The 18,626-nt window shown below is 48.3% G+C and overlaps 1 protein-coding gene across 2 annotated transcripts in view; it reads right to left on the bottom strand.

Annotated features, from left to right (window-relative positions):
* The window catches only part of PLCB2 (phospholipase C beta 2), a 228,970-nt gene that overhangs the window by 53,858 nt on the left and 156,486 nt on the right, over window positions 1-18,626 (bottom strand). For both annotated transcript variants that reach the window (XM_069729547.1, XM_069729554.1), the window contains exons 9-11: window positions 6,874-7,040; window positions 4,052-4,198; window positions 3,441-3,598 (exon numbers count right to left, since the gene is read on the bottom strand). In XM_069729547.1, coding sequence (XP_069585648.1) covers window positions 3,441-3,598; window positions 4,052-4,198; window positions 6,874-7,040 — 472 coding nt within the window. The remainder of the gene's footprint in view (window positions 1-3,440; window positions 3,599-4,051; window positions 4,199-6,873; window positions 7,041-18,626) is intronic.

Here is an 18,626-nt window from a genome sequence, read left to right as displayed (position 1 = left end):
TCGCCCCCTCTCCTCAGTGTCGGGACCCCATCAATTACTCTAAAACGCAACTGATTGACAGAATGTCTGCACTCACTAAAATGTTTAGGTATTGGCAGGTCAGTTAGATTAGTACGTATCGTGCTTTTATGTTTGCTTATTCGTTGTCTCACTTCCATTGTCGTCTCACCGACATACATAAGTCCACATGGACAGACTATCAAATACACAACGAACTTAGATGAACACGTATATCGTTCTTTAATTATAAATTTTTTACCAGTATGCGGGTGACAAAAACTGTCACCCCTAAGCATATTCCCGCAGCACGCACAATTGAGACAAGGGAAGCTGCCCATCCGAGGGGGGCACAAAGTCCTCTGGATGGCAACTCTCCCAGCCCCAATATCTGATTTAACCAATAAATCTTTAAGATTACGTCCTCGTCTATAAGAGAGAATTGGGCGTGAGCAAAAATCTGGAATCTGAGGTAAACCCCTATGCAAAATCCCCCAATGCTTATTAAGGATATTAGCAATGCCATTGCTGGCCGGGCAATAAGTGGACACAAATGGTACCCGTTTCTGTTTGTCCCCCTTCTGACGTTGTAAATCCTCCTCAGTCAATCTCACCGCCCTATCTCTATGACCCATAACTTTCACTTGTGGGTACCCCCTTCGAATAAATTTGTCACACATTTCATCCAACCTCTTATCACAAATCTGTGTATCAGTGACTATTCTTCGTACCCGAAGAAGTTGACTCCACGGTAGTGAATCCATCATACGTCTGGGATGATAACTATCATAGGATAGAAGACTGTTCCTATCAGTTGTTTTAATAAACAGGTCAGTACAAAGTTTGTCATTCTGTTTATAGACCATAGTATCCAAAAACTGTACCCTCTCCATTGAACATGTCATCGTAAATTTCAATTCCGGGTGTATATGATTCAATTCTGTCAGAAAACCAAGGAGGTCCTCATGGGTACCCTCCCAAACACAAAAAATATCGTCAATATAGCGCCACCAGGCCCGGACGTGCCGCCAGAAGCTGGAACTATACACGTGTTGGTCCTCGAGTACCGCCATGTAGATGTTAGCATACGTGGGGGCCACATTGGACCCCATGGCGGTACCCCTCAACTGCTGGTAGTAATCATCCCCAAAGAGGAAAAAATTCCTCCTGAGGATGAACTCCAGCAGTGTGAGGACCAACCGTGCACACTCCGGCGGTGCTGACCTGTTTATTAAAACAACTGATAGGAACAGTCTTCTATCCTATGATAGTTATCATCCCAGACGTATGATGGATTCACTACCGTGGAGTCAACTTCTTCGGGTACGAAGAATAGTCACTGATACACAGATTTGTGATAAGAGGTTGGATGAAATGTGTGACAAATTTATTCGAAGGGGGTACCCACAAGTGAAAGTTATGGGTCATAGAGATAGGGCGGTGAGATTGACTGAGGAGGATTTACAACGTCAGAAGGGGGACAAACAGAAACGGGTACCATTTGTGTCCACTTATTGCCCGGCCAGCAATGGCATTGCTAATATCCTTAATAAACATTGGGGGATTTTGCATAGGGGTTTACCTCAGATTCCAGATTTTTGCTCACGCCCTATTCTCTCTTATAGACGAGGACGTAATCTTAAAGATTTATTGGTTAAATCAGATATTGGGGCTGGGAGAGTTGCCATCCAGAGGACTTTGTGCCCCCCTCGGATGGGCAGCTTCCCTTGTCTCAATTGTGCGTGCTGCGGGAATATGCTTAGGGGTGACAGTTTTTGTCACCCGCATACTGGTAAAAAATTTATAATTAAAGAACGATATACGTGTTCATCTAAGTTCGTTGTGTATTTGATAGTCTGTCCATGTGGACTTATGTATGTCGGTGAGACGACAATGGAAGTGAGACAACGAATAAGCAAACATAAGAGCACGATACGTACTAATCTAACTGACCTGCCAATACCTAAACATTTTAGTGAGTGCAGACATTCTGTCAATCAGTTGCGTTTTAGAGTAATTGATGGGGTCCCGACACTGAGGAGAGGGGGCGATAGGAATCTTATACTGAAGCAAAAGGAATTAAGGTGGATTTCAGTTTTGGGAACACTGCAGCCCAAGGGGCTTAATCTGGACTATAATCTACAGATCTGCACTACATAATTATGTTACAATATCTATGTGCTACAGGTAGTCTGGTAGTCTTGTTCAGATATATAGGATTCCCCTCCCTTTTTCGGTATAGTGTGCGTACTCTACTCCGTGTGTGTTTTAATATTGTGCTATTTTTGTATTTCTGTTTTTATAGTAATTTGTTTTTGTCTTTTTCTTTTTTCTGCACATAGGGTCGCGATTTGGCAGTCAGAGAGTGGATGGAGTTGCCTTATTTGCTATCTTTAGCGTATGGTTTATATGGTGCTATGTTTTTGCATTTTTCTCTCCCTGCGCTCCCTGCCTGCTTCATTGCGGTTGCTTGTGAGGGATGGTTGCCATGGAGTTGGCCACGCTAAGCGTCTGTCTTGGAGCGCTGGCCTGGTGCGGCGTGTGGACGTGCTGGTTGCCATAGCAATGGGCTGTGGCGCCTGGTCCGTCCGCGCGATTCGCTGCCGGGTCTGGCGGTCTGATGTAGACGCTGACTCTGGGGCGTCTGGCGCGTGCGCGCTTGGATTGCTGGGGGGCGGCCTGTTGGTCGTTCCCTTGGTGCGCCTTGCGCGTGCGCTCCTCCGCTCTATGACGTCGGGGATTTCCGGCGCGTGCGCATTTGGTAATCACTGTGGGGCGGTCAGGTGACCGGCCTCATGGTGTGCCGTGCGCGTGCGCCGGCGTCCTATGGCATTCACATGCATCCTTGTACTCTCTGCTCTGATTGGGGGGTTTATTTTGTGCGCCTTTTCTCCTAACACATAGGGATTGGATGAGAAGGGGGACTGACCCATGGACATTATACGATTGGTGGAAATGTCGATATGACAACCGGACAACAAATGCAACCATTGGACCATACACCTATGTGATGTTTGTTTTTATATGCGATCTTGAATTATATGCTATTCTTGTATATATTTCTATATGATATGGATAGTGACGGTGTTGTTTAGCTGCTATTTGATAGATATATATATATATTATTTGAGATTTAAGCACGTTAAATGTATATTTAATAAAGACCGCCTCTTGATGGTGATTGGAGCTCATGTGGGTTCCACACTATTTAAGATGGCTACTTTTGACAGTGTGTATACTTGACAAAGGCCAACCAGGCCGAAACGTTGTATTTTTCACTATGGCGGAATAAAGGACTTATTTTTGGATTATCATCACCTGGTATGGATGCTGCCTTTTTTTCTTTATATATGATTCTTCAGAATGTCATACCCTTCCGCTTAAGCCATACTTCTATTTAACATCATACTTTACATTTTTTTCTTTAGCAACATAATTTTCACCTTGAAAAGGATTTCTGTCGTCATTGTAAATCCATGAGTGATGATGGGTTCTTCCTCGGGTGGCTTGCCCTTCCAGCAGTCTAGCTCCACACATCGGCAACCAGAGAGCAGGGTCTGACGGTACATTTCAGGGGATGAGACCCCAGAAAACTGACCAGCTGTTAAGTTTGTAAAAAAAAAAATTGGTGACTGCTATTCTTTACCTCGTCTATACCTTTCTTATGCGCCATGATCCATTAATGACCTGCAGTTATCATTATCGCTTATTACTTCCTCTCAATCTCATCATGGTCACCCAGATTGTTGGACCTTAGGATAGGGGATAACTTACTGATCAGCCGTTGGGCACCCAGTTATTCCAAGGATGGGGCTCTGGAACCCCAGGAATAATGCTCTGCAGCCATGTCATGAATATAATGGGGCCTCTGCCCAATTTATTGTCTGCTTGACTAATGGAAATAGGCAAGCCCCATAGACAATGAATTGAGTGGAGGCATGTTCTTCTCCACTCCATTCACGACTGGGCTGCAAAGTCACATTGTCCAATAGATAAGTTGATTTCTTAAAATAATTATTAATTATGGGTAATATATAATATGTCAATGAGCTACCTGTGAGGTATGTGTTATGAGAGGAGTTGATAAAGTAGTGAGTAAGAGGTTGGTTCATGTCCTGATTCACAAGTAACTTGTCCATTGACACAATACTGTTCTCGGAGCCACAGAGAAACCAAACCATCCCTTCTGGAGACAGCTGCCCTAGAATAGAGAAAGCACTTGTTAGAGTTTGCATTAGGGATATGCAAAATTGTCCATGCTACATCCTTATTTTGTCTGTATGCCTGTTTTTTACTTCCATATGGCTTTTTTTTTTTTTAAAAGCGTCCTATGCTAATAATTGTAATGGATCTGTGAAAAATGCATGACATATGGTTGATAACCCACATGTGATCCATTTTTTGTGCACCCATGGACTGATCTGGAATATGGATCAAAGTAGTGCACACTGCCATTTGTTTATGTGCAGACCATTGGTCCCTGTGTTAAAACATTTACATGAATGATCACATTGACTTACATCGGTCATTGTGTGCTACCCATTTTCCATCCAGACAGCACACAGATCGATTAAACGCTCAACTCAATGAGCCATTGCGATTACATTAGATTTTTAATGAGTCATTGGTCACCAAGTTCCAAACCATAACTTTACTTTGCCATTTTTCCCTTGAAAAATATTTAAACAATATTATGTAGTAATATTATAAGTTGAAATGACATTGATGAGGTTTATTAGATTGTACAGGACCTTTCTGCGTCATGTTCGGCAGATCTGCTCTTGATCAAAAAATGGTTGGCCTGAAAAGGTTGTGGTCCATAGGTTGTAGATCCATTATAGGTGATGTTTCCTTAGCAAACAGAAGCTCCAATATTGGAATATACTCCATTTTTGAACTCTCTAGCCATTGACCATCCTAATGGGACAGCTTTATTAAAAAAAAAATCAATGACGGGCGATCCACATTGCTTTAAGCATGTCCCACCAGGTGAGCACCGACCAGCAGTGATCACTCTCATAGTATGATCTTTAGACCTGTAACGTATGGAGCTCTAGCCTAAAGGCAATTTGTATGGGAGCCATACAGAATCGAGGTGCTGCAGGACAGCATAATATACAGTATTAATCTCAGAGAACATGAATTCTTCAAGAATATCACATCCCGTGAATTGGCTTGTGCAGCAATTATAGGGAGGCATATACATGTAGAAGAACTTACCATGTGGCTGCAAAAGCATTTGGGTTAATTTCCCATAACACTGATGTGTGACTGTATATCTAAGTAGGGAAGGATTCTGCTATGAATATTACCATCACAGATTATACAATAGATTACGAAGTTTAATGGAGTAATTTCTTTTTCACATGGGTGGTGTATCTATTGGGTGATTCAGCTTATTAAATGTAGTAAAAATCTAGTATGCAAAGAAAAAAGAAAAAAGCCAGCTCACCATATCCAGCAGAGCACGGAACCAAGTCCTGACACGATGCGAACCAATGGAAAAAAAAAACCACGATGTTCCAGCTCCAAAAGGTAAAATAAACAAACTTTATTGGGAAAATATAAAAACATGAAAAATCATGAGCTCCATGAAGACAACACCATGACCTGCGTGAGTTTGGCTACGCGTTTCGACCGGAAAGGTCTTTGTCAAAGACCTTTCCGGTCGAAACGCGTAGCCAAACTCACGCAGGTCATGGTGTTGTCTTCATGGAGCTCATGATTTTTCATGTTTTTATATTTTCCCAATAAAGTTTGTTTATTTTACCTTTTGGAGCTGGAACATCGTGGGTTTTTTTTTCTCCAAAAATCTAGTATCCTTGTATATTTTATTTTCAGAGCAGATTTTCAGATTAGTATGGCTATATGGTTTCACACAGCGTCAAAGTTTAACGATTATTATCATGCTAAAAATTAGGAAAACGGAGGACAATGAGAAGGTTAAATGGTTATTCAAACAATGGCAATATGTTTTATAAAGCACAGTATCTGCATAACTATTGCCAATATATACAGTACTACAAGGTGAACATAAAGTTTCCTTCTTGCACCTGTGTGTCTTTTGTATCTCTTCTGCCTCTCTGTGCATCCAGCTGAATAGGCGGTCACATTCTTATCTGCTGAAACTACATTTCCTAGCAGCACCCTGCTTCTCCTCAGTGCTGCTGTGCCCCTCGCTCTTTCTCCGGTGTGTATAGACTTTTTCTTTCTTCATTCAATGACGCTGGCTGAGATCTCAGTAGAGTACATGTACAATAGATCCTGATCTGGCCACCTTGTTGGCTGCATTCACTTCTATAAAGCTGCTCTCTTGGCAGTAAAGGAGCTGCTTACAAAAAGGAGGTGTTGCTGAGTTTTTGCTGCATTTTTTCCGATATTTTTGCTGCATTTTTTCTGAGTGTTTTGCTGCGTTTCTGCTGCATTTTTATTGCTGCATTTTTGTTATCCCTTATGCATACTGATAAGGTTCAGTGCCCCCTCCCAATAAAGCATTATTTAACTTCCTTAGATTTTTGCACCAAAAACGCAGCAAAAACTGATAACTGCGTAAGTTTTGCTGCATTTTTGCACTGACCCATTGTTTCCTGTTGGTGAAAAAATGGTGCAAATATGCTGAAAAAACGCTGAAATAAGTGTACAGTGTACAACTGCAGTGTACAAAAATGCAGCAGTTTTCCAAATCGGTCAGGAAAAAAAAAATGTGTGTGCATGAGATTTCTGAAATCTCATAGACTTTGCTGGTACTGTAAAACGTAGCTTAAAATTGGCATAAAAACACTGCAAAAACGCAAAGTGTGAACATAACCTTAGGGAGAGTTTAGGAATTCCCTGAATACAGAGCGTCCATGGAAGAATAGAGCACATTAATCCCACCTCTCTGCTTGTTGATGGCGCTGGGCTCGTATTTTTCTATGAGAACTTGTACTTGCTCGATCTTTGCAGGAGGAAAGAGCAATTCATTTAAACGACTGTCTCTCTGCTTCTGGTTGATAAACTTGGTGAGATGATCTTTCGTCATGTAAGGTTTGGCTTTAGAATGGCTGAAACACAAGAAATCCAGAAATTAATTACAAGGCTATGGCCGAGAGTGACCATAAATGTACTTTAGACTCAGACAGATCTACTTTAATTATCTAAGGTGAATGGGCTCATAACGGCTGTCGGCTCATTTCTCTGACCACATGCATAACGAAAGCGTGTATGTGTTTCTAATGGGGAAAGTGAACTAAGCCTCTGCCAAACAGATTTGCTGGTGTCTTGTAACCTGAAAGAACAAATGGATCGAAGTAGAGCTTGATCTTTCTCTAGATGTTTGTCTGGTCCTGCCAAAATCTGCAGATCCTACAACAACGTCATAGAAACTTTAGTTACTAGTCTGGCCTGTAAGGAGATGGGCATATTGCCCACGTTCCCCCTTGAAGAAACAAGTGTTATTGTACTGTGTAATACGAATTGTGACTTGTGTTAGTAATGCTGATAATGTGTGTTGTTTGATAGTAGGGACAGTGAGAATTAATGGTTGGAACTAGCCCATTGTGGGAGGGGCTAAGCTGATGGGAAAGAGACAATTCCTATCAGACAGTCAGAAAGGTCCTAGTGTGTGTAGAGAAAGGACCTAAGATCTAATGTGAGTAGCGTTGCATGGCGTGGGTGTTCTTAATGAGAGATGGTACATGGAGAGAGAGTAGAAACGAGGAAGAGTGTTCAAGAGACAGAGTGATTTATCGGAGATGGGTCCTGGGAGAGGATGCACAGCAGTAAAGCCCCGAGTTTGTAACTCCTAGAGGTAATTGGGCCAGACTGGAAGGAGTACCCAAGACGAAGAGACTGCTCCAGGTGGGAGTTCCAGAGGGTCAGCATCAGAGAGGATAAGAACTGTCTATACTGGCAATATAGTTCCATAGACCGGAAAGAAGATGCAGAACCGCGGGTTGAGTAAAGGACTCTTGCTAACTGAGTTGTAGTGTTCAGCTAGATTGTGGTGAAGAAGTTAGGGATAGTGAAGACAGAGGACAAGTAAAGAGACGAGAAAAAGATTACATTTGTGTGAGGAAAACATTATGCATTATGAAAGTATATAACCCTGTATATAACCCTTCCCAAACTAATGTTCAGTAAAAACTTAATTTTAAACTGGTGGTCTCCCTCTTTGAACTATCAAACATCCGGTCCTGGTCATACAGCAACATCAGTTACAGGCTGTCTGCATGGGCACCGTCACAGCACAAGTCCCCACACCCAGCTAGGACCCCTACTTTCATGTAACGTGCCTGGGCTAAGAGATGAATATGTTGACCACAAAACTTTACAGTCCATTCAAATGAAAATCCGATCACGTAGCACATGGAGGAAGATCAGCAGTGCCAGCATTTCGCCGATACAGCTGACCGCATTGAAGGGAGAAGGAGTGCTACGCTCCTTCTCCCATCATCCCCCTGTCAGTGTCGGCGTCTGACGTCGCCGACACTGACAGCGGGCGCGATGACATCACTGCCTGGTGCCCGCTGTCAGGAGATCAGCGGGAGCAGAGCAGGAACCAGGAAGAAGAGAGGTGAGTATTTATTTATTTTTTTTAATGGGTGCTGCTGCCTTATTACAGGGTCTGCCTATGGGGGGCTGCCTTATTACAGGGTCTGCCTATGGGGACTGCCTTATTACAGGGTCTGCCTATAGGGGTGCTGCCTTATTACAGGGTCTGCCTATGTGGGGCTGCCTTATTACAGGGTCTGCCTATAGGGGTGCTGCCTTATTACAGTGTCTGCCTATGGGGACTGCCTTATTACAGGGTCTGCCTATGGGGGGGCTGCCTCATTAGAGGGTCTGACTATGGGGGTGCTGCCTTATTACAGGGTCTGACTATAGGGGTGCTGAATCATTACAAGGTCTGCCTATAGGGGTGCTGCCTTATTACAGGGTCTGACTATGCGGGCTGCCTTATTACAGGGTCTGCCTATGGGGGGCTGCCTTATTACAGGGTCTGCCTATGGGGGGCTGCCTTATTACAGGGTCTGCCTATGGGGTGCTGCCTTATTACAGGGTCTGCCTATGGGGGGCTGCCTTATTACAGGGTCTGCCTATAGGGGTGCTGCCTTATTACAGGGTCTGCCTATGGGGGGCTGCCTTATTACAGGGTCTGCCTATGGGGACTGCCTTATTACAGGGTCTGCCTATAGGGGTGCTGCCTTATTACAGGGTCTGCCTATGGGGGGCTGCCTTATTACAGGGTCTGCCTATAGGGGTGCTGCCTTATTACAGGGTCTGCCTATGGGGACTGCCTTATTACAGGGTCTGCCTATAGGGGTGCTGCCTTATTACAGGGTCTGCCTATGGGGGGCTGACTTATTACAGGGTCTGCCTATAGGGGTGCTGCCTTATTACAGTGTCTGCCTATGGGGACTGCCTTATTACAGGGTCTGCCTATGGGGGGGCTGCCTCATTAGAGGGTCTGACTATGGGGGTGCTGCCTTATTACAGGGTCTGACTATAGGGGTGCTGAATCATTACAGGGTCTGCCTATAGGGGTGCTGCCTTATTACAGGGTCTGACTATGGGGGGCTGCCTTATTACAGGGTCTGCCTATGGGGGGCTGCCTTATTACAGGGTCTGCCTATGGGGTGCTGCCTTATTACAGGGTCTGCCTATGGGGGGCTGCCTTATTACAGGGTCTGCCTATAGGGGTGCTGCCTTATTACAGGGTCTGCCTATGGGGGGCTGCCTTATTACAGGGTCTGCCTATGGGGACTGCCTTATTACAGGGTCTGCCTATAGGGGTGCTGCCTTATTACAGGGTCTGCCTATGGGGGGCTGCCTTATTACAGGGTCTGCCTATAGGGGTGCTGCCTTATTACAGGGTCTGCCTATGGGGACTGCCTTATTATAGGGTCTGCCTATGGGGGGCTGACTTATTACAGGGTCTGCCTATAGGGGTGCTGCCTTATTACAGGGTCTGCCTATGGGGACTGCCTTATTACAGGGTCTGCCTATGGGGGGGCTGCCTCATTAGAGGGTCTGACTATGGGTGTGCTGCCTTATTACAGGGTCTGACTATAGGGGTGCTGAATTATTACAGGGTCTGCCTATAGGGGTGCTGCCTTATTACAGGGTCTGACTATGGGGGCTGCCTTATTACAGGGTCTGACTATGGGGGCTGCCTTATTACAGGGTCTGCCTATAGGGGTGCTGCCTCATTAGAGGGTCTGACTATGGGAGTGCTGCCTTATTACAGGGTCTGACTATGGGGGCTGCCTTATTACAGGGTCTGACTATAGGGGTGCTGCCTCATTAGAGGGTCTGACTATGGGGGTGCTGCCTTATTACAGGGTCTGCTTATAGGGGTGCTGCCTTATTACAGGGTCTGACTAAGAGGCCTGCCTTATTACAGGGTCTGACTATGGGGGGGCTGCCTTATTACAGGGTCTGACTATGGGGGGCTGCCTTATTACAGGGTCTGACTATGGGGGGGCTGCCTTATTACAGGGTCTGCCTATGGGGGGCTGCCTTATTACAGGGTCTGACTATGGGGGGGCTGCCTTATTACAGGGTCTGCCTATGGGGGGCTGCCTTATTACAGGGTCTGCCTATAGGGGTGCTGCCTTATTACAGGGTCTGCCTATGGGGGGCTGCCTTATTACAGGGTCTGCCTATGGGGACTGCCTTATTACAGGGTCTGCCTATAGGGGTGCTGCCTTATTACAGGGTCTGCCTATGGGGGGCTGCCTTATTACAGGGTCTGCCTATGGGGACTGCCTTATTACAGGGTCTGCCTATAGGGGTGCTGCCTTATTACAGTGTCTGCCTATGGGGACTGCCTTATTACAGGGTCTGCCTATGGGGGGGCTGCCTCATTAGAGGGTCTGACTATGGGGGTGCTGCCTTATTACAGGGTCTGACTATAGGGGTGCTGAATCATTACAGGGTCTGCCTATAGGGGTGCTGCCTTATTACAGGGTCTGACTATGCGGGCTGCCTTATTACAGGGTCTGACTATGGGGGCTGCCTTATTACAGGGTCTGACTATGGGGGCTGCCTTATTACAGGGTCTGCCTATGGGGGGGCTGCCTCATTAGAGGGTCTGACTATGGGAGTGCTGCCTTATTACAGGGTCTGACTATGGGGGCTGCCTTATTACAGGGTCTGACTATAGGGGTGCTGCCTCATTAGAGGGTCTGACTATGGGGGTGCTGCCTTATTACAGGGTCTGCTTATAGGGGTGCTGCCTTATTACAGGGTCTGACTAAGGGGCCTGCCTTATTACAGGGTCTGACTATGGGGGGCTGCCTTATTACAGGGTCTGACTATGGGGGGCTGCCTTATTACAGGGTCTGACTATGGGGGGGCTGCCTTATTACAGGGTCTGCCTATGGGGGGCTGCCTTATTACAGGGTCTGACTATGGGGGGGCTGCCTTATTACAGGGTCTGACTATAGGGGTGCTGCCTCATTACAGGGTCTGCCTATGGGGGGCTGCCTTATTACAGGGTCTGCCTATGGGGGGCTGCCTTATTACAGGGTCTGTCTATGGGGGGCTGCCTTATTACAGGGTCTGCCTATGGGGACTGCCTTATTACAGGGTCTGCCTATAGGGGTGCTGCCTTATTCCAGGGTCTGCCTATAGGGGTGCTGCCTTATTACAGGGTCTGCCTATAGGGGTGCTGCCTTATTACAGGGTCTGCCTATGGGGACTGCCTTATTACAGGGTCTGACTATGGGGGCTGCCTTATTACAGGGTCTGCCTATGGGGACTGCCTTATTACAGGGTCTGCCTATGGGGACTGCCTTATTACAGGGTCTGCCTATGGGGGGGCTGCCTCATTAGAGGGTCTGACTATGGGGGTGCTGCCTTGTTACAGGGTCTGACTATAGGGGTGCTGAATCATTACAGGGTCTGCCTATAGGGGTGCTGCCTTATTACAGGGTCTGACTATGCGGGCTGCCTTATTACAGGGTCTGCCTATGGGGGCTGCCTTATTACAGGGTCTGACTATGGGGGCTGCCTTATTACAGGGTCTGACTATGGGGGCTGCCTTATTACAGGGTCTGACTATAGGGGTGCTGCCTCTTTAGAGGGTCTGACTATGGGGGTGCTGCCTTATTACAGGGTCTGCTTATAGGGGTGCTGCCTTATTACAGGGTCTGACTAAGGGGCCTGCCTTATTACAGGGTCTGACTATGGGGGGGCTGCCTTATTACAGGGTCTGACCATGGGGGGCAGCCTTATTACAGGGTCTGACTATGGGGGGGCTGCCTTATTACAGGGTCTGCCTATGGGGGGCTGCCTTATTACAGGGTCTGACTATGGAGGGGCTGCCTTATTACAGGGTCTGACTATAGGGGTGCTGCCTCATTACAGGGTCTGCCTATGGGGGGCTGCCTTATTACAGGGTCTGCCTATGGGGGGCTGCCTTATTACAGGGTCTGCCTATAGGAGTGCTGCCTTATTACAGGGTCTGCCTATGGGGGGCTGCCTTATTACAGGGTCTGCCTATGGGGACTGCCTTATTACAGGGTCTGCCTATAGGGGTGCTGCCTTATTACAGGGTCTGCCTATGGGGGGCTGCCTTATTACAGGGTCTGCCTATAGGGGTGCTGCCTTATTACAGGGTCTGCCTATGGGGACTGCCTTATTACAGGGTCTGCCTATGGGGGGCTGCCTCATTAGAGGGTCTGACTATGGGGGTGCTGCCTTATTACAGGGTCTGACTATAGGGGTGTTGAATCATTACAGGGTCTGACTAAGGGGCCTGCCTTATTACAGGGTCTGACTATGGGGGGCTGCCTTATTACAGGGTCTGACTATGGGGGGCTGCCTTATTACAGGGTCTGACTATGGGGGGGCTGCCTTATTACAGGGTCTGCCTATGGGGGGCTGCCTTATTACAGGGTCTGACTATGGGGGGGCTGCCTTATTACACGGTCTGACTATAGGGGTGCTGCCTCATTACAGGGTCTGCCTATGGGGGGCTGCCTTATTACAGGGTCTGCCTATGGGGGGCTGCCTTATTACAGGGTCTGCCTATGGGGGGCTGCCTTATTACAGGGTCTGCCTATGGGGACTGCCTTATCACAGGGTCTGCCTATAGGGGTGCTGCCTTTTTACAGGGTCTGCCTATGGGGGGCTGCCTTATTACAGGGTCTGCCTATAGGGGTGCTGCCTTATTACAGGGTCTGCCTATGGGGACTGCCTTATTACAGGGTCTGACTATGGGGGCTGCCTTATTACAGGATCTGCCTATGGGGACTGCCTTATTACAGGGTCTGCCTATGGGGACTGCCTTATTACAGGGTCTGCCTATGGGGGGGCTGCCTCATTAGAGGGTCTGACTATGGGGGTGCTGCCTTGTTACAGGGTCTGACTATAGGGGTGCTGAATCATTACAGGGTCTGCCTATAGGGGTGCTGCCTTATTACAGGGTCTGACTATGCGGGCTGCCTTATTACAGGGTCTGACTATGGGGGCTGCCTTATTACAGGGTCTGACTATGGGGGCTGCCTTATTACAGGGTCTGCCTATAGGGGTGCTGCCTCATTAGAGGGTCTGACTATGGGAGTGCTGCCTTATTACAGGGTCTGACTATGGGGGCTGCCTTATTACAGGGTCTGACTATAGGGGTGCTGCCTCTTTAGAGGGTCTGACTATGGGGGTGCTGCCTTATTACAGGGTCTGCTTATAGGGGTGCTGCCTTATTACAGGGTCTGACTAAGGGGCCTGCCTTATTACAGGGTCTGACTATGGGGGGCTGCCTTATTACAGGGTCTGACTATGGGGGGCTGCCTTATTACAGGGTCTGACTATGGGGGGGCTGCCTTATTACAGGGTCTGCCTATGGGGGGCTGCCGTATTACAGGGTCTGACTATGGGGGGGCTGCCTTATTACAGGGTCTGACTATAGGGGTGCTGCCTCATTACAGGGTCTGCCTATGGGGGGCTGCCTTATTACAGGGTCTGCCTATGGGGGGCTGCCTTATTACAGGGTCTGCCTATAGGAGTGCTGCCTTATTACAGGGTCTGCCTATGGGGGGCTGCCTTATTACAGGGTCTGCCTATGGGGACTGCCTTATTACAGGGTCTGCCTATAGGGGTGCTGCCTTATTACAGGGTCTGCCTATGGGGGGCTGCCTTATTACAGGGTCTGCCTATAGGGGTGCTGCCTTATTACAGGGTCTGCCTATGGGGACTGCCTTATTACAGGGTCTGCCTATGGGGGGCTGCCTCATTAGAGGGTCTGACTATGGGGGTGCTGCCTTATTACAGGGTCTGACTATAGGGGTGCTGAATCATTACAAGGTCTGCCTATAGGGGTGCTGCCTTATTACAGGGTCTGACTATGCGGGCTGCCTTATTACAGGGTCTGACTATGGGGGCTGCCTTATTACAGGGTCTGACTATGGGGGCTGCCTTATTACAGGGTCTGCCTATAGGGGTGCTGCCTCATTAGAGGGTCTGACTATGGGAGTGCTGCCTTATTACAGGGTCTGACTATGGGGTCTGCCTTATTACAGGGTCTGACTATAGGGGTGCTGCCTCATTAGAGGGTCTGACTATGGGGGTGCTGCCTTATTACAGGGTCTGCTTATAGGGGTGCTGCCTTATTACAGGGTCTGACTAAGGGGCCTGCCTTATTACAGGGTCTGACTATGGGGGGCTGCCTTATTACAGGGTCTGACTATGGGGAACTGCCTTATTACAGGGTCTGACTATGGGGGGGCTGCCTTATTACAGGGTCTGCCTATGGGGGCTGCCTTATTACAGGGTCTGACTATGGGGGGGCTGCCTTATTACAGGGTCTGCCTATAGGGGTGCTGCCTCATTACAGGATCTGCCTATGGGGGTGATGCCTTATTACAGGGTCTGACTAAGGGGCCTGCCTTATTACAGGGTTTAACTATGGGGGCTGCCTCATTACAGGGTCTGACTATAGGGGTGCTGCCTTATTACAGGGTCTGACTGTGGGGGCTGCCTTATTACAGGGTCTGACTATAGGGGTGCTGCCTCATTACAGGGTCTGACTATAGGGGTGCTGCCTCATTACAGGGTCTGACTTTGGGGGTGTGGCTTATTACAGGGTCTGCCTATGGGGGCTGCCTTATTACAGGGTCTGACTATAGGGGTGCTGCCTTATTACAGGGTCTGCCTATGGGGGCTGCCTTATTACAGGGTCTGACTATAGGGGTGCTGCCTTATTACAGGGTCTGACTGTGGGGGCTGCCTTATTACAGGGTCTGACTATAGGGGTGCTGCCTCATTACAGGGTCTGACTATGGGGGTGCTGCCTTATTACAGGGTCTGCCTATAGGGGTGCTCCCTTATTACAGGGTGTGACTATGGGGGGGCTGCCATATTACAGGGTCTGACTATGGGGGGCTGCCTTATTGCAGGGTCTGACTATGGGGGGCTGCCTTATTACGGGGTCTGACTATAGGGGTGCTGCCTCATTACAGGGTCTGCCTATGGGTTGCTGCCTTATTACAGGGTCTGCCTATGGGGGGCTGCCTCATTAGAGGGTCTGACTATGGGGGTGCTGCCTTATTACAGGGTCTGACTATAGGGGTGCTGAATCATTACAAGGTCTGCCTATAGGGGTGCTGCCTTATTAGAGGGTCTGACTATGCGGGCTGCCTTATTACAGGGTCTGACTATGGGGGCTGCCTTATTACAGGGTCTGACTATGGGGGCTGCCTTATTACAGGGTCTGACTAATGGGGCTGCCTTATTACAGGGTCTGACTATAGGGGTGCTGCCTCATTACAAGATCTGAATATGGGGGTGCTGCCTTATTACAGGGTCTGACTATAGGGGTACGGAATCATTACAGGGTCTGACTATAGGGGTGCTGCCTTATTACAGGGTCTGACTATAGGGGTGCTGCCTTATTACAGGGTCTGACTATGGAGGCTGCCTTATTACAGGGTCTGACTATGGGGGTGCTGCCTTATTACAGGGTCTGCCTATGGGGGTGCTGCCTTATTACAGGGTCTGACTAAGGGGGCTGCCTTATTACAGGGTCTGACTTTGGGGGCTGCCTCATTACAGGGTCTGACTATAGGGGTGCTGCCTCATTACAGGGTCTGACTATGGGTGCTGCCTTATTACAGGGTCTGACTATGGGGGTGCTGCCTTATTACAGGGTCTGCCGCCTTATTACAGGGTCTGCCTATAGGGGTGCTGCCTTATTACAAGGTCTGACTATGGGAGCTTCTTTATTACAGAGTCTGCCTATGAGGGTACTGCCTTATTACATTATTACAGGGTCTGCCTATATGGGGGTGCTGCCTTATTACAGTGTCTGCCTTTTGGGTCTACCTTATGCTATAGAGTCTGCCTATGGGGAGTGCATTATACTATATTGTGGACTATTTGGTGCATTATGCTACTGTATATGGAGGCTATCTAGGGGGCCATCATACAGTATGGAGATTACAGTGTGGGGGTTATTATACATTGTTGGAGCCATCAAACATTTTGGGGATTACTAAGGAGTCGGTATACTGTGTGGGTTGTACTATACCGTGAGGGGGCATTATACAGTGTATAAGAGAGCATCATACTGTACAAGGGAAGACTCAGGACTTTATTAAATGTAAAGTGGGCACTTATTGTTATAGGGGAACTCAGGTTACTGTGGCTATTAAAGGGGCACACAGGGCAATATTACTTTCTAGGAGCAAAATATGGGCACTGTTCTCTAGGGCACTTGCACCTGGCATTACTATATTGTAGAGGGTTACTTTAGAATTTAGAAGGCACAGAGAACCACACAGCAGATGCAATAATAGGGACACATACGGCAGCAGCGGCTCAGTATTGGGGTATCAGGGGCAGTAATAGGGACACGTACGGCAGCAGCAGCTCAGTATTGGGGTATCAGGTGCAGCAATAGGGACACATACGGCAGCAGCGGCTCAGTATTGGGGTATCAGGGGCAGTAATATGGACACATACGGCAGCAGCGGCTCAGTATTGGGGTATCAGGGGCAGTATTAGGGACACATATGGCAGCAGCGGCTCAGTATTAGGGTATCAGGGGCAGTAATAGGGACACGTACGGCAGCAGCGGCTCAGTATTGGGGTATCAGGGTCAGTAATAGGGACACGTACGGCAGCAGCGGCTCAGTATTGGGGTATCAGGGGCAGTAATAGGGACACATACGGCAGCAGTGGCTCAGTATTGTGGTATCAGGGGCAGTAATAGGGACACATACGGCAGCGGCTCAGTATTTGGGTATCAGGGGCAGTGATAAGGACACGTACGGCAGCAGCGGCTCAGTATTGGGGTATCAGGTGCAGTAAACGGGACACATACGGCAGCAGCGGCTCAGTATTGGGGTATCAGGTGGAGTAATAGGGACACATACGGCAGCAGCGGCTCAGTATTGGGGTATCAGGTGGAGTAATAGGGACACATACGGCAGCAGCGGCTCAGTATTGGGGTATCAGGGGGAGTAATAGGGATACATATGGCAGCAGTGGCTCAGTATTGGGGTATCAAGTGCAGTAATAGGGACACGTACGGCAGCAGCGGCTCAGTATTGGGGTATCAGGGGCAGTAATAGGGACACATACGGCAGCAGCGGCTCAGTATTTGGGTATCAGGTGCAGTAATAGGGTCACATACGGCAGCTGCGACTCAGTATTGGGGTATCAGGGGCAGTGATAAGGACACGTACGGCAGCAGCGGCTCAGTATTGGGGTATCAGGTGCAGTAAACGGGACACATACGGCAGCAGCGGCTCAGTATTGGGGTATCAGGTGGAGTAATAGGGACACATACGGCAGCAGCGGCTCAGTATTGGGGTATCAGGTGGAGTAATAGGGACACATACGGCAGCAGTGGCTCAGTATTGGGGTATCAGGGGGAGTAATAGGGATACATATGGCAGCAGTGGCTCAGTATTGGTGTATCAAGTGCAGTAATAGGGACACGTACGGCAGCAGCGGCTCAGTATTGGGGTATCAGGGGCAGTAATAGGGACACATACGGCAGCAGCGGCTCAGTATTTGGGTATCAGGTGCAGTAATAGGGTCACATACGGCAGCTGCGACTCAGTATTGGGGTATCAGGGGCAGTGATAAGGACACGTATGGCAGCAGCGGCTCAGTATTGGGGTATCAGGTGCAGTAAAAGGGCCACATACGGCAGCAGAGGCTCAGTATAGGGGTATCAGGTGCAGTAATAGGGACACATACGGCAGCAGCGGCTCAGTATTGGGGTATCAGGTGGAGTAATAGGGACACATACGGCAGCAGCGGCTCATTATTGGGGTATCAGGGGGAGTAATAGGGACAGATATGGCAGCAGCGGCTCAGTATTGGGGTATCAAGTGCAGTAATAGGGACACGTACGGCAGCAGCGGCTCAGTATTGGGGTATCAGGGGCAGTAATAGGGACACGTACGGCAGCAGTGGCTCAGTATTGGGGTATCAGGTGCAGTAATAGGGACACATACGGCAGCAGCGGCTCAGTATTTGGGTATCAGGTGCAGTGATAGGGACACGTACGGCAGCAGCGACTCAGTATTGGGGTATCAAGTGCAGTAATAGGGACACGTACGGCAGCAGCGGCTCAGTATTGGGGTATCAGGGGCAGTAATAGGGACACGTACGGCAGCAGTGGCTCAGTATTGGGGTAT

This window comes from Ranitomeya imitator, chromosome 1 (assembly GCF_032444005.1).
Source record: "Ranitomeya imitator isolate aRanImi1 chromosome 1, aRanImi1.pri, whole genome shotgun sequence".
In the NCBI taxonomy this organism is placed as follows: domain Eukaryota; kingdom Metazoa; phylum Chordata; class Amphibia; order Anura; family Dendrobatidae; genus Ranitomeya; species Ranitomeya imitator.
Note: the sequence above shows the minus strand (reverse complement) of the source record. Positions and strands in the feature narration are given on the sequence as shown.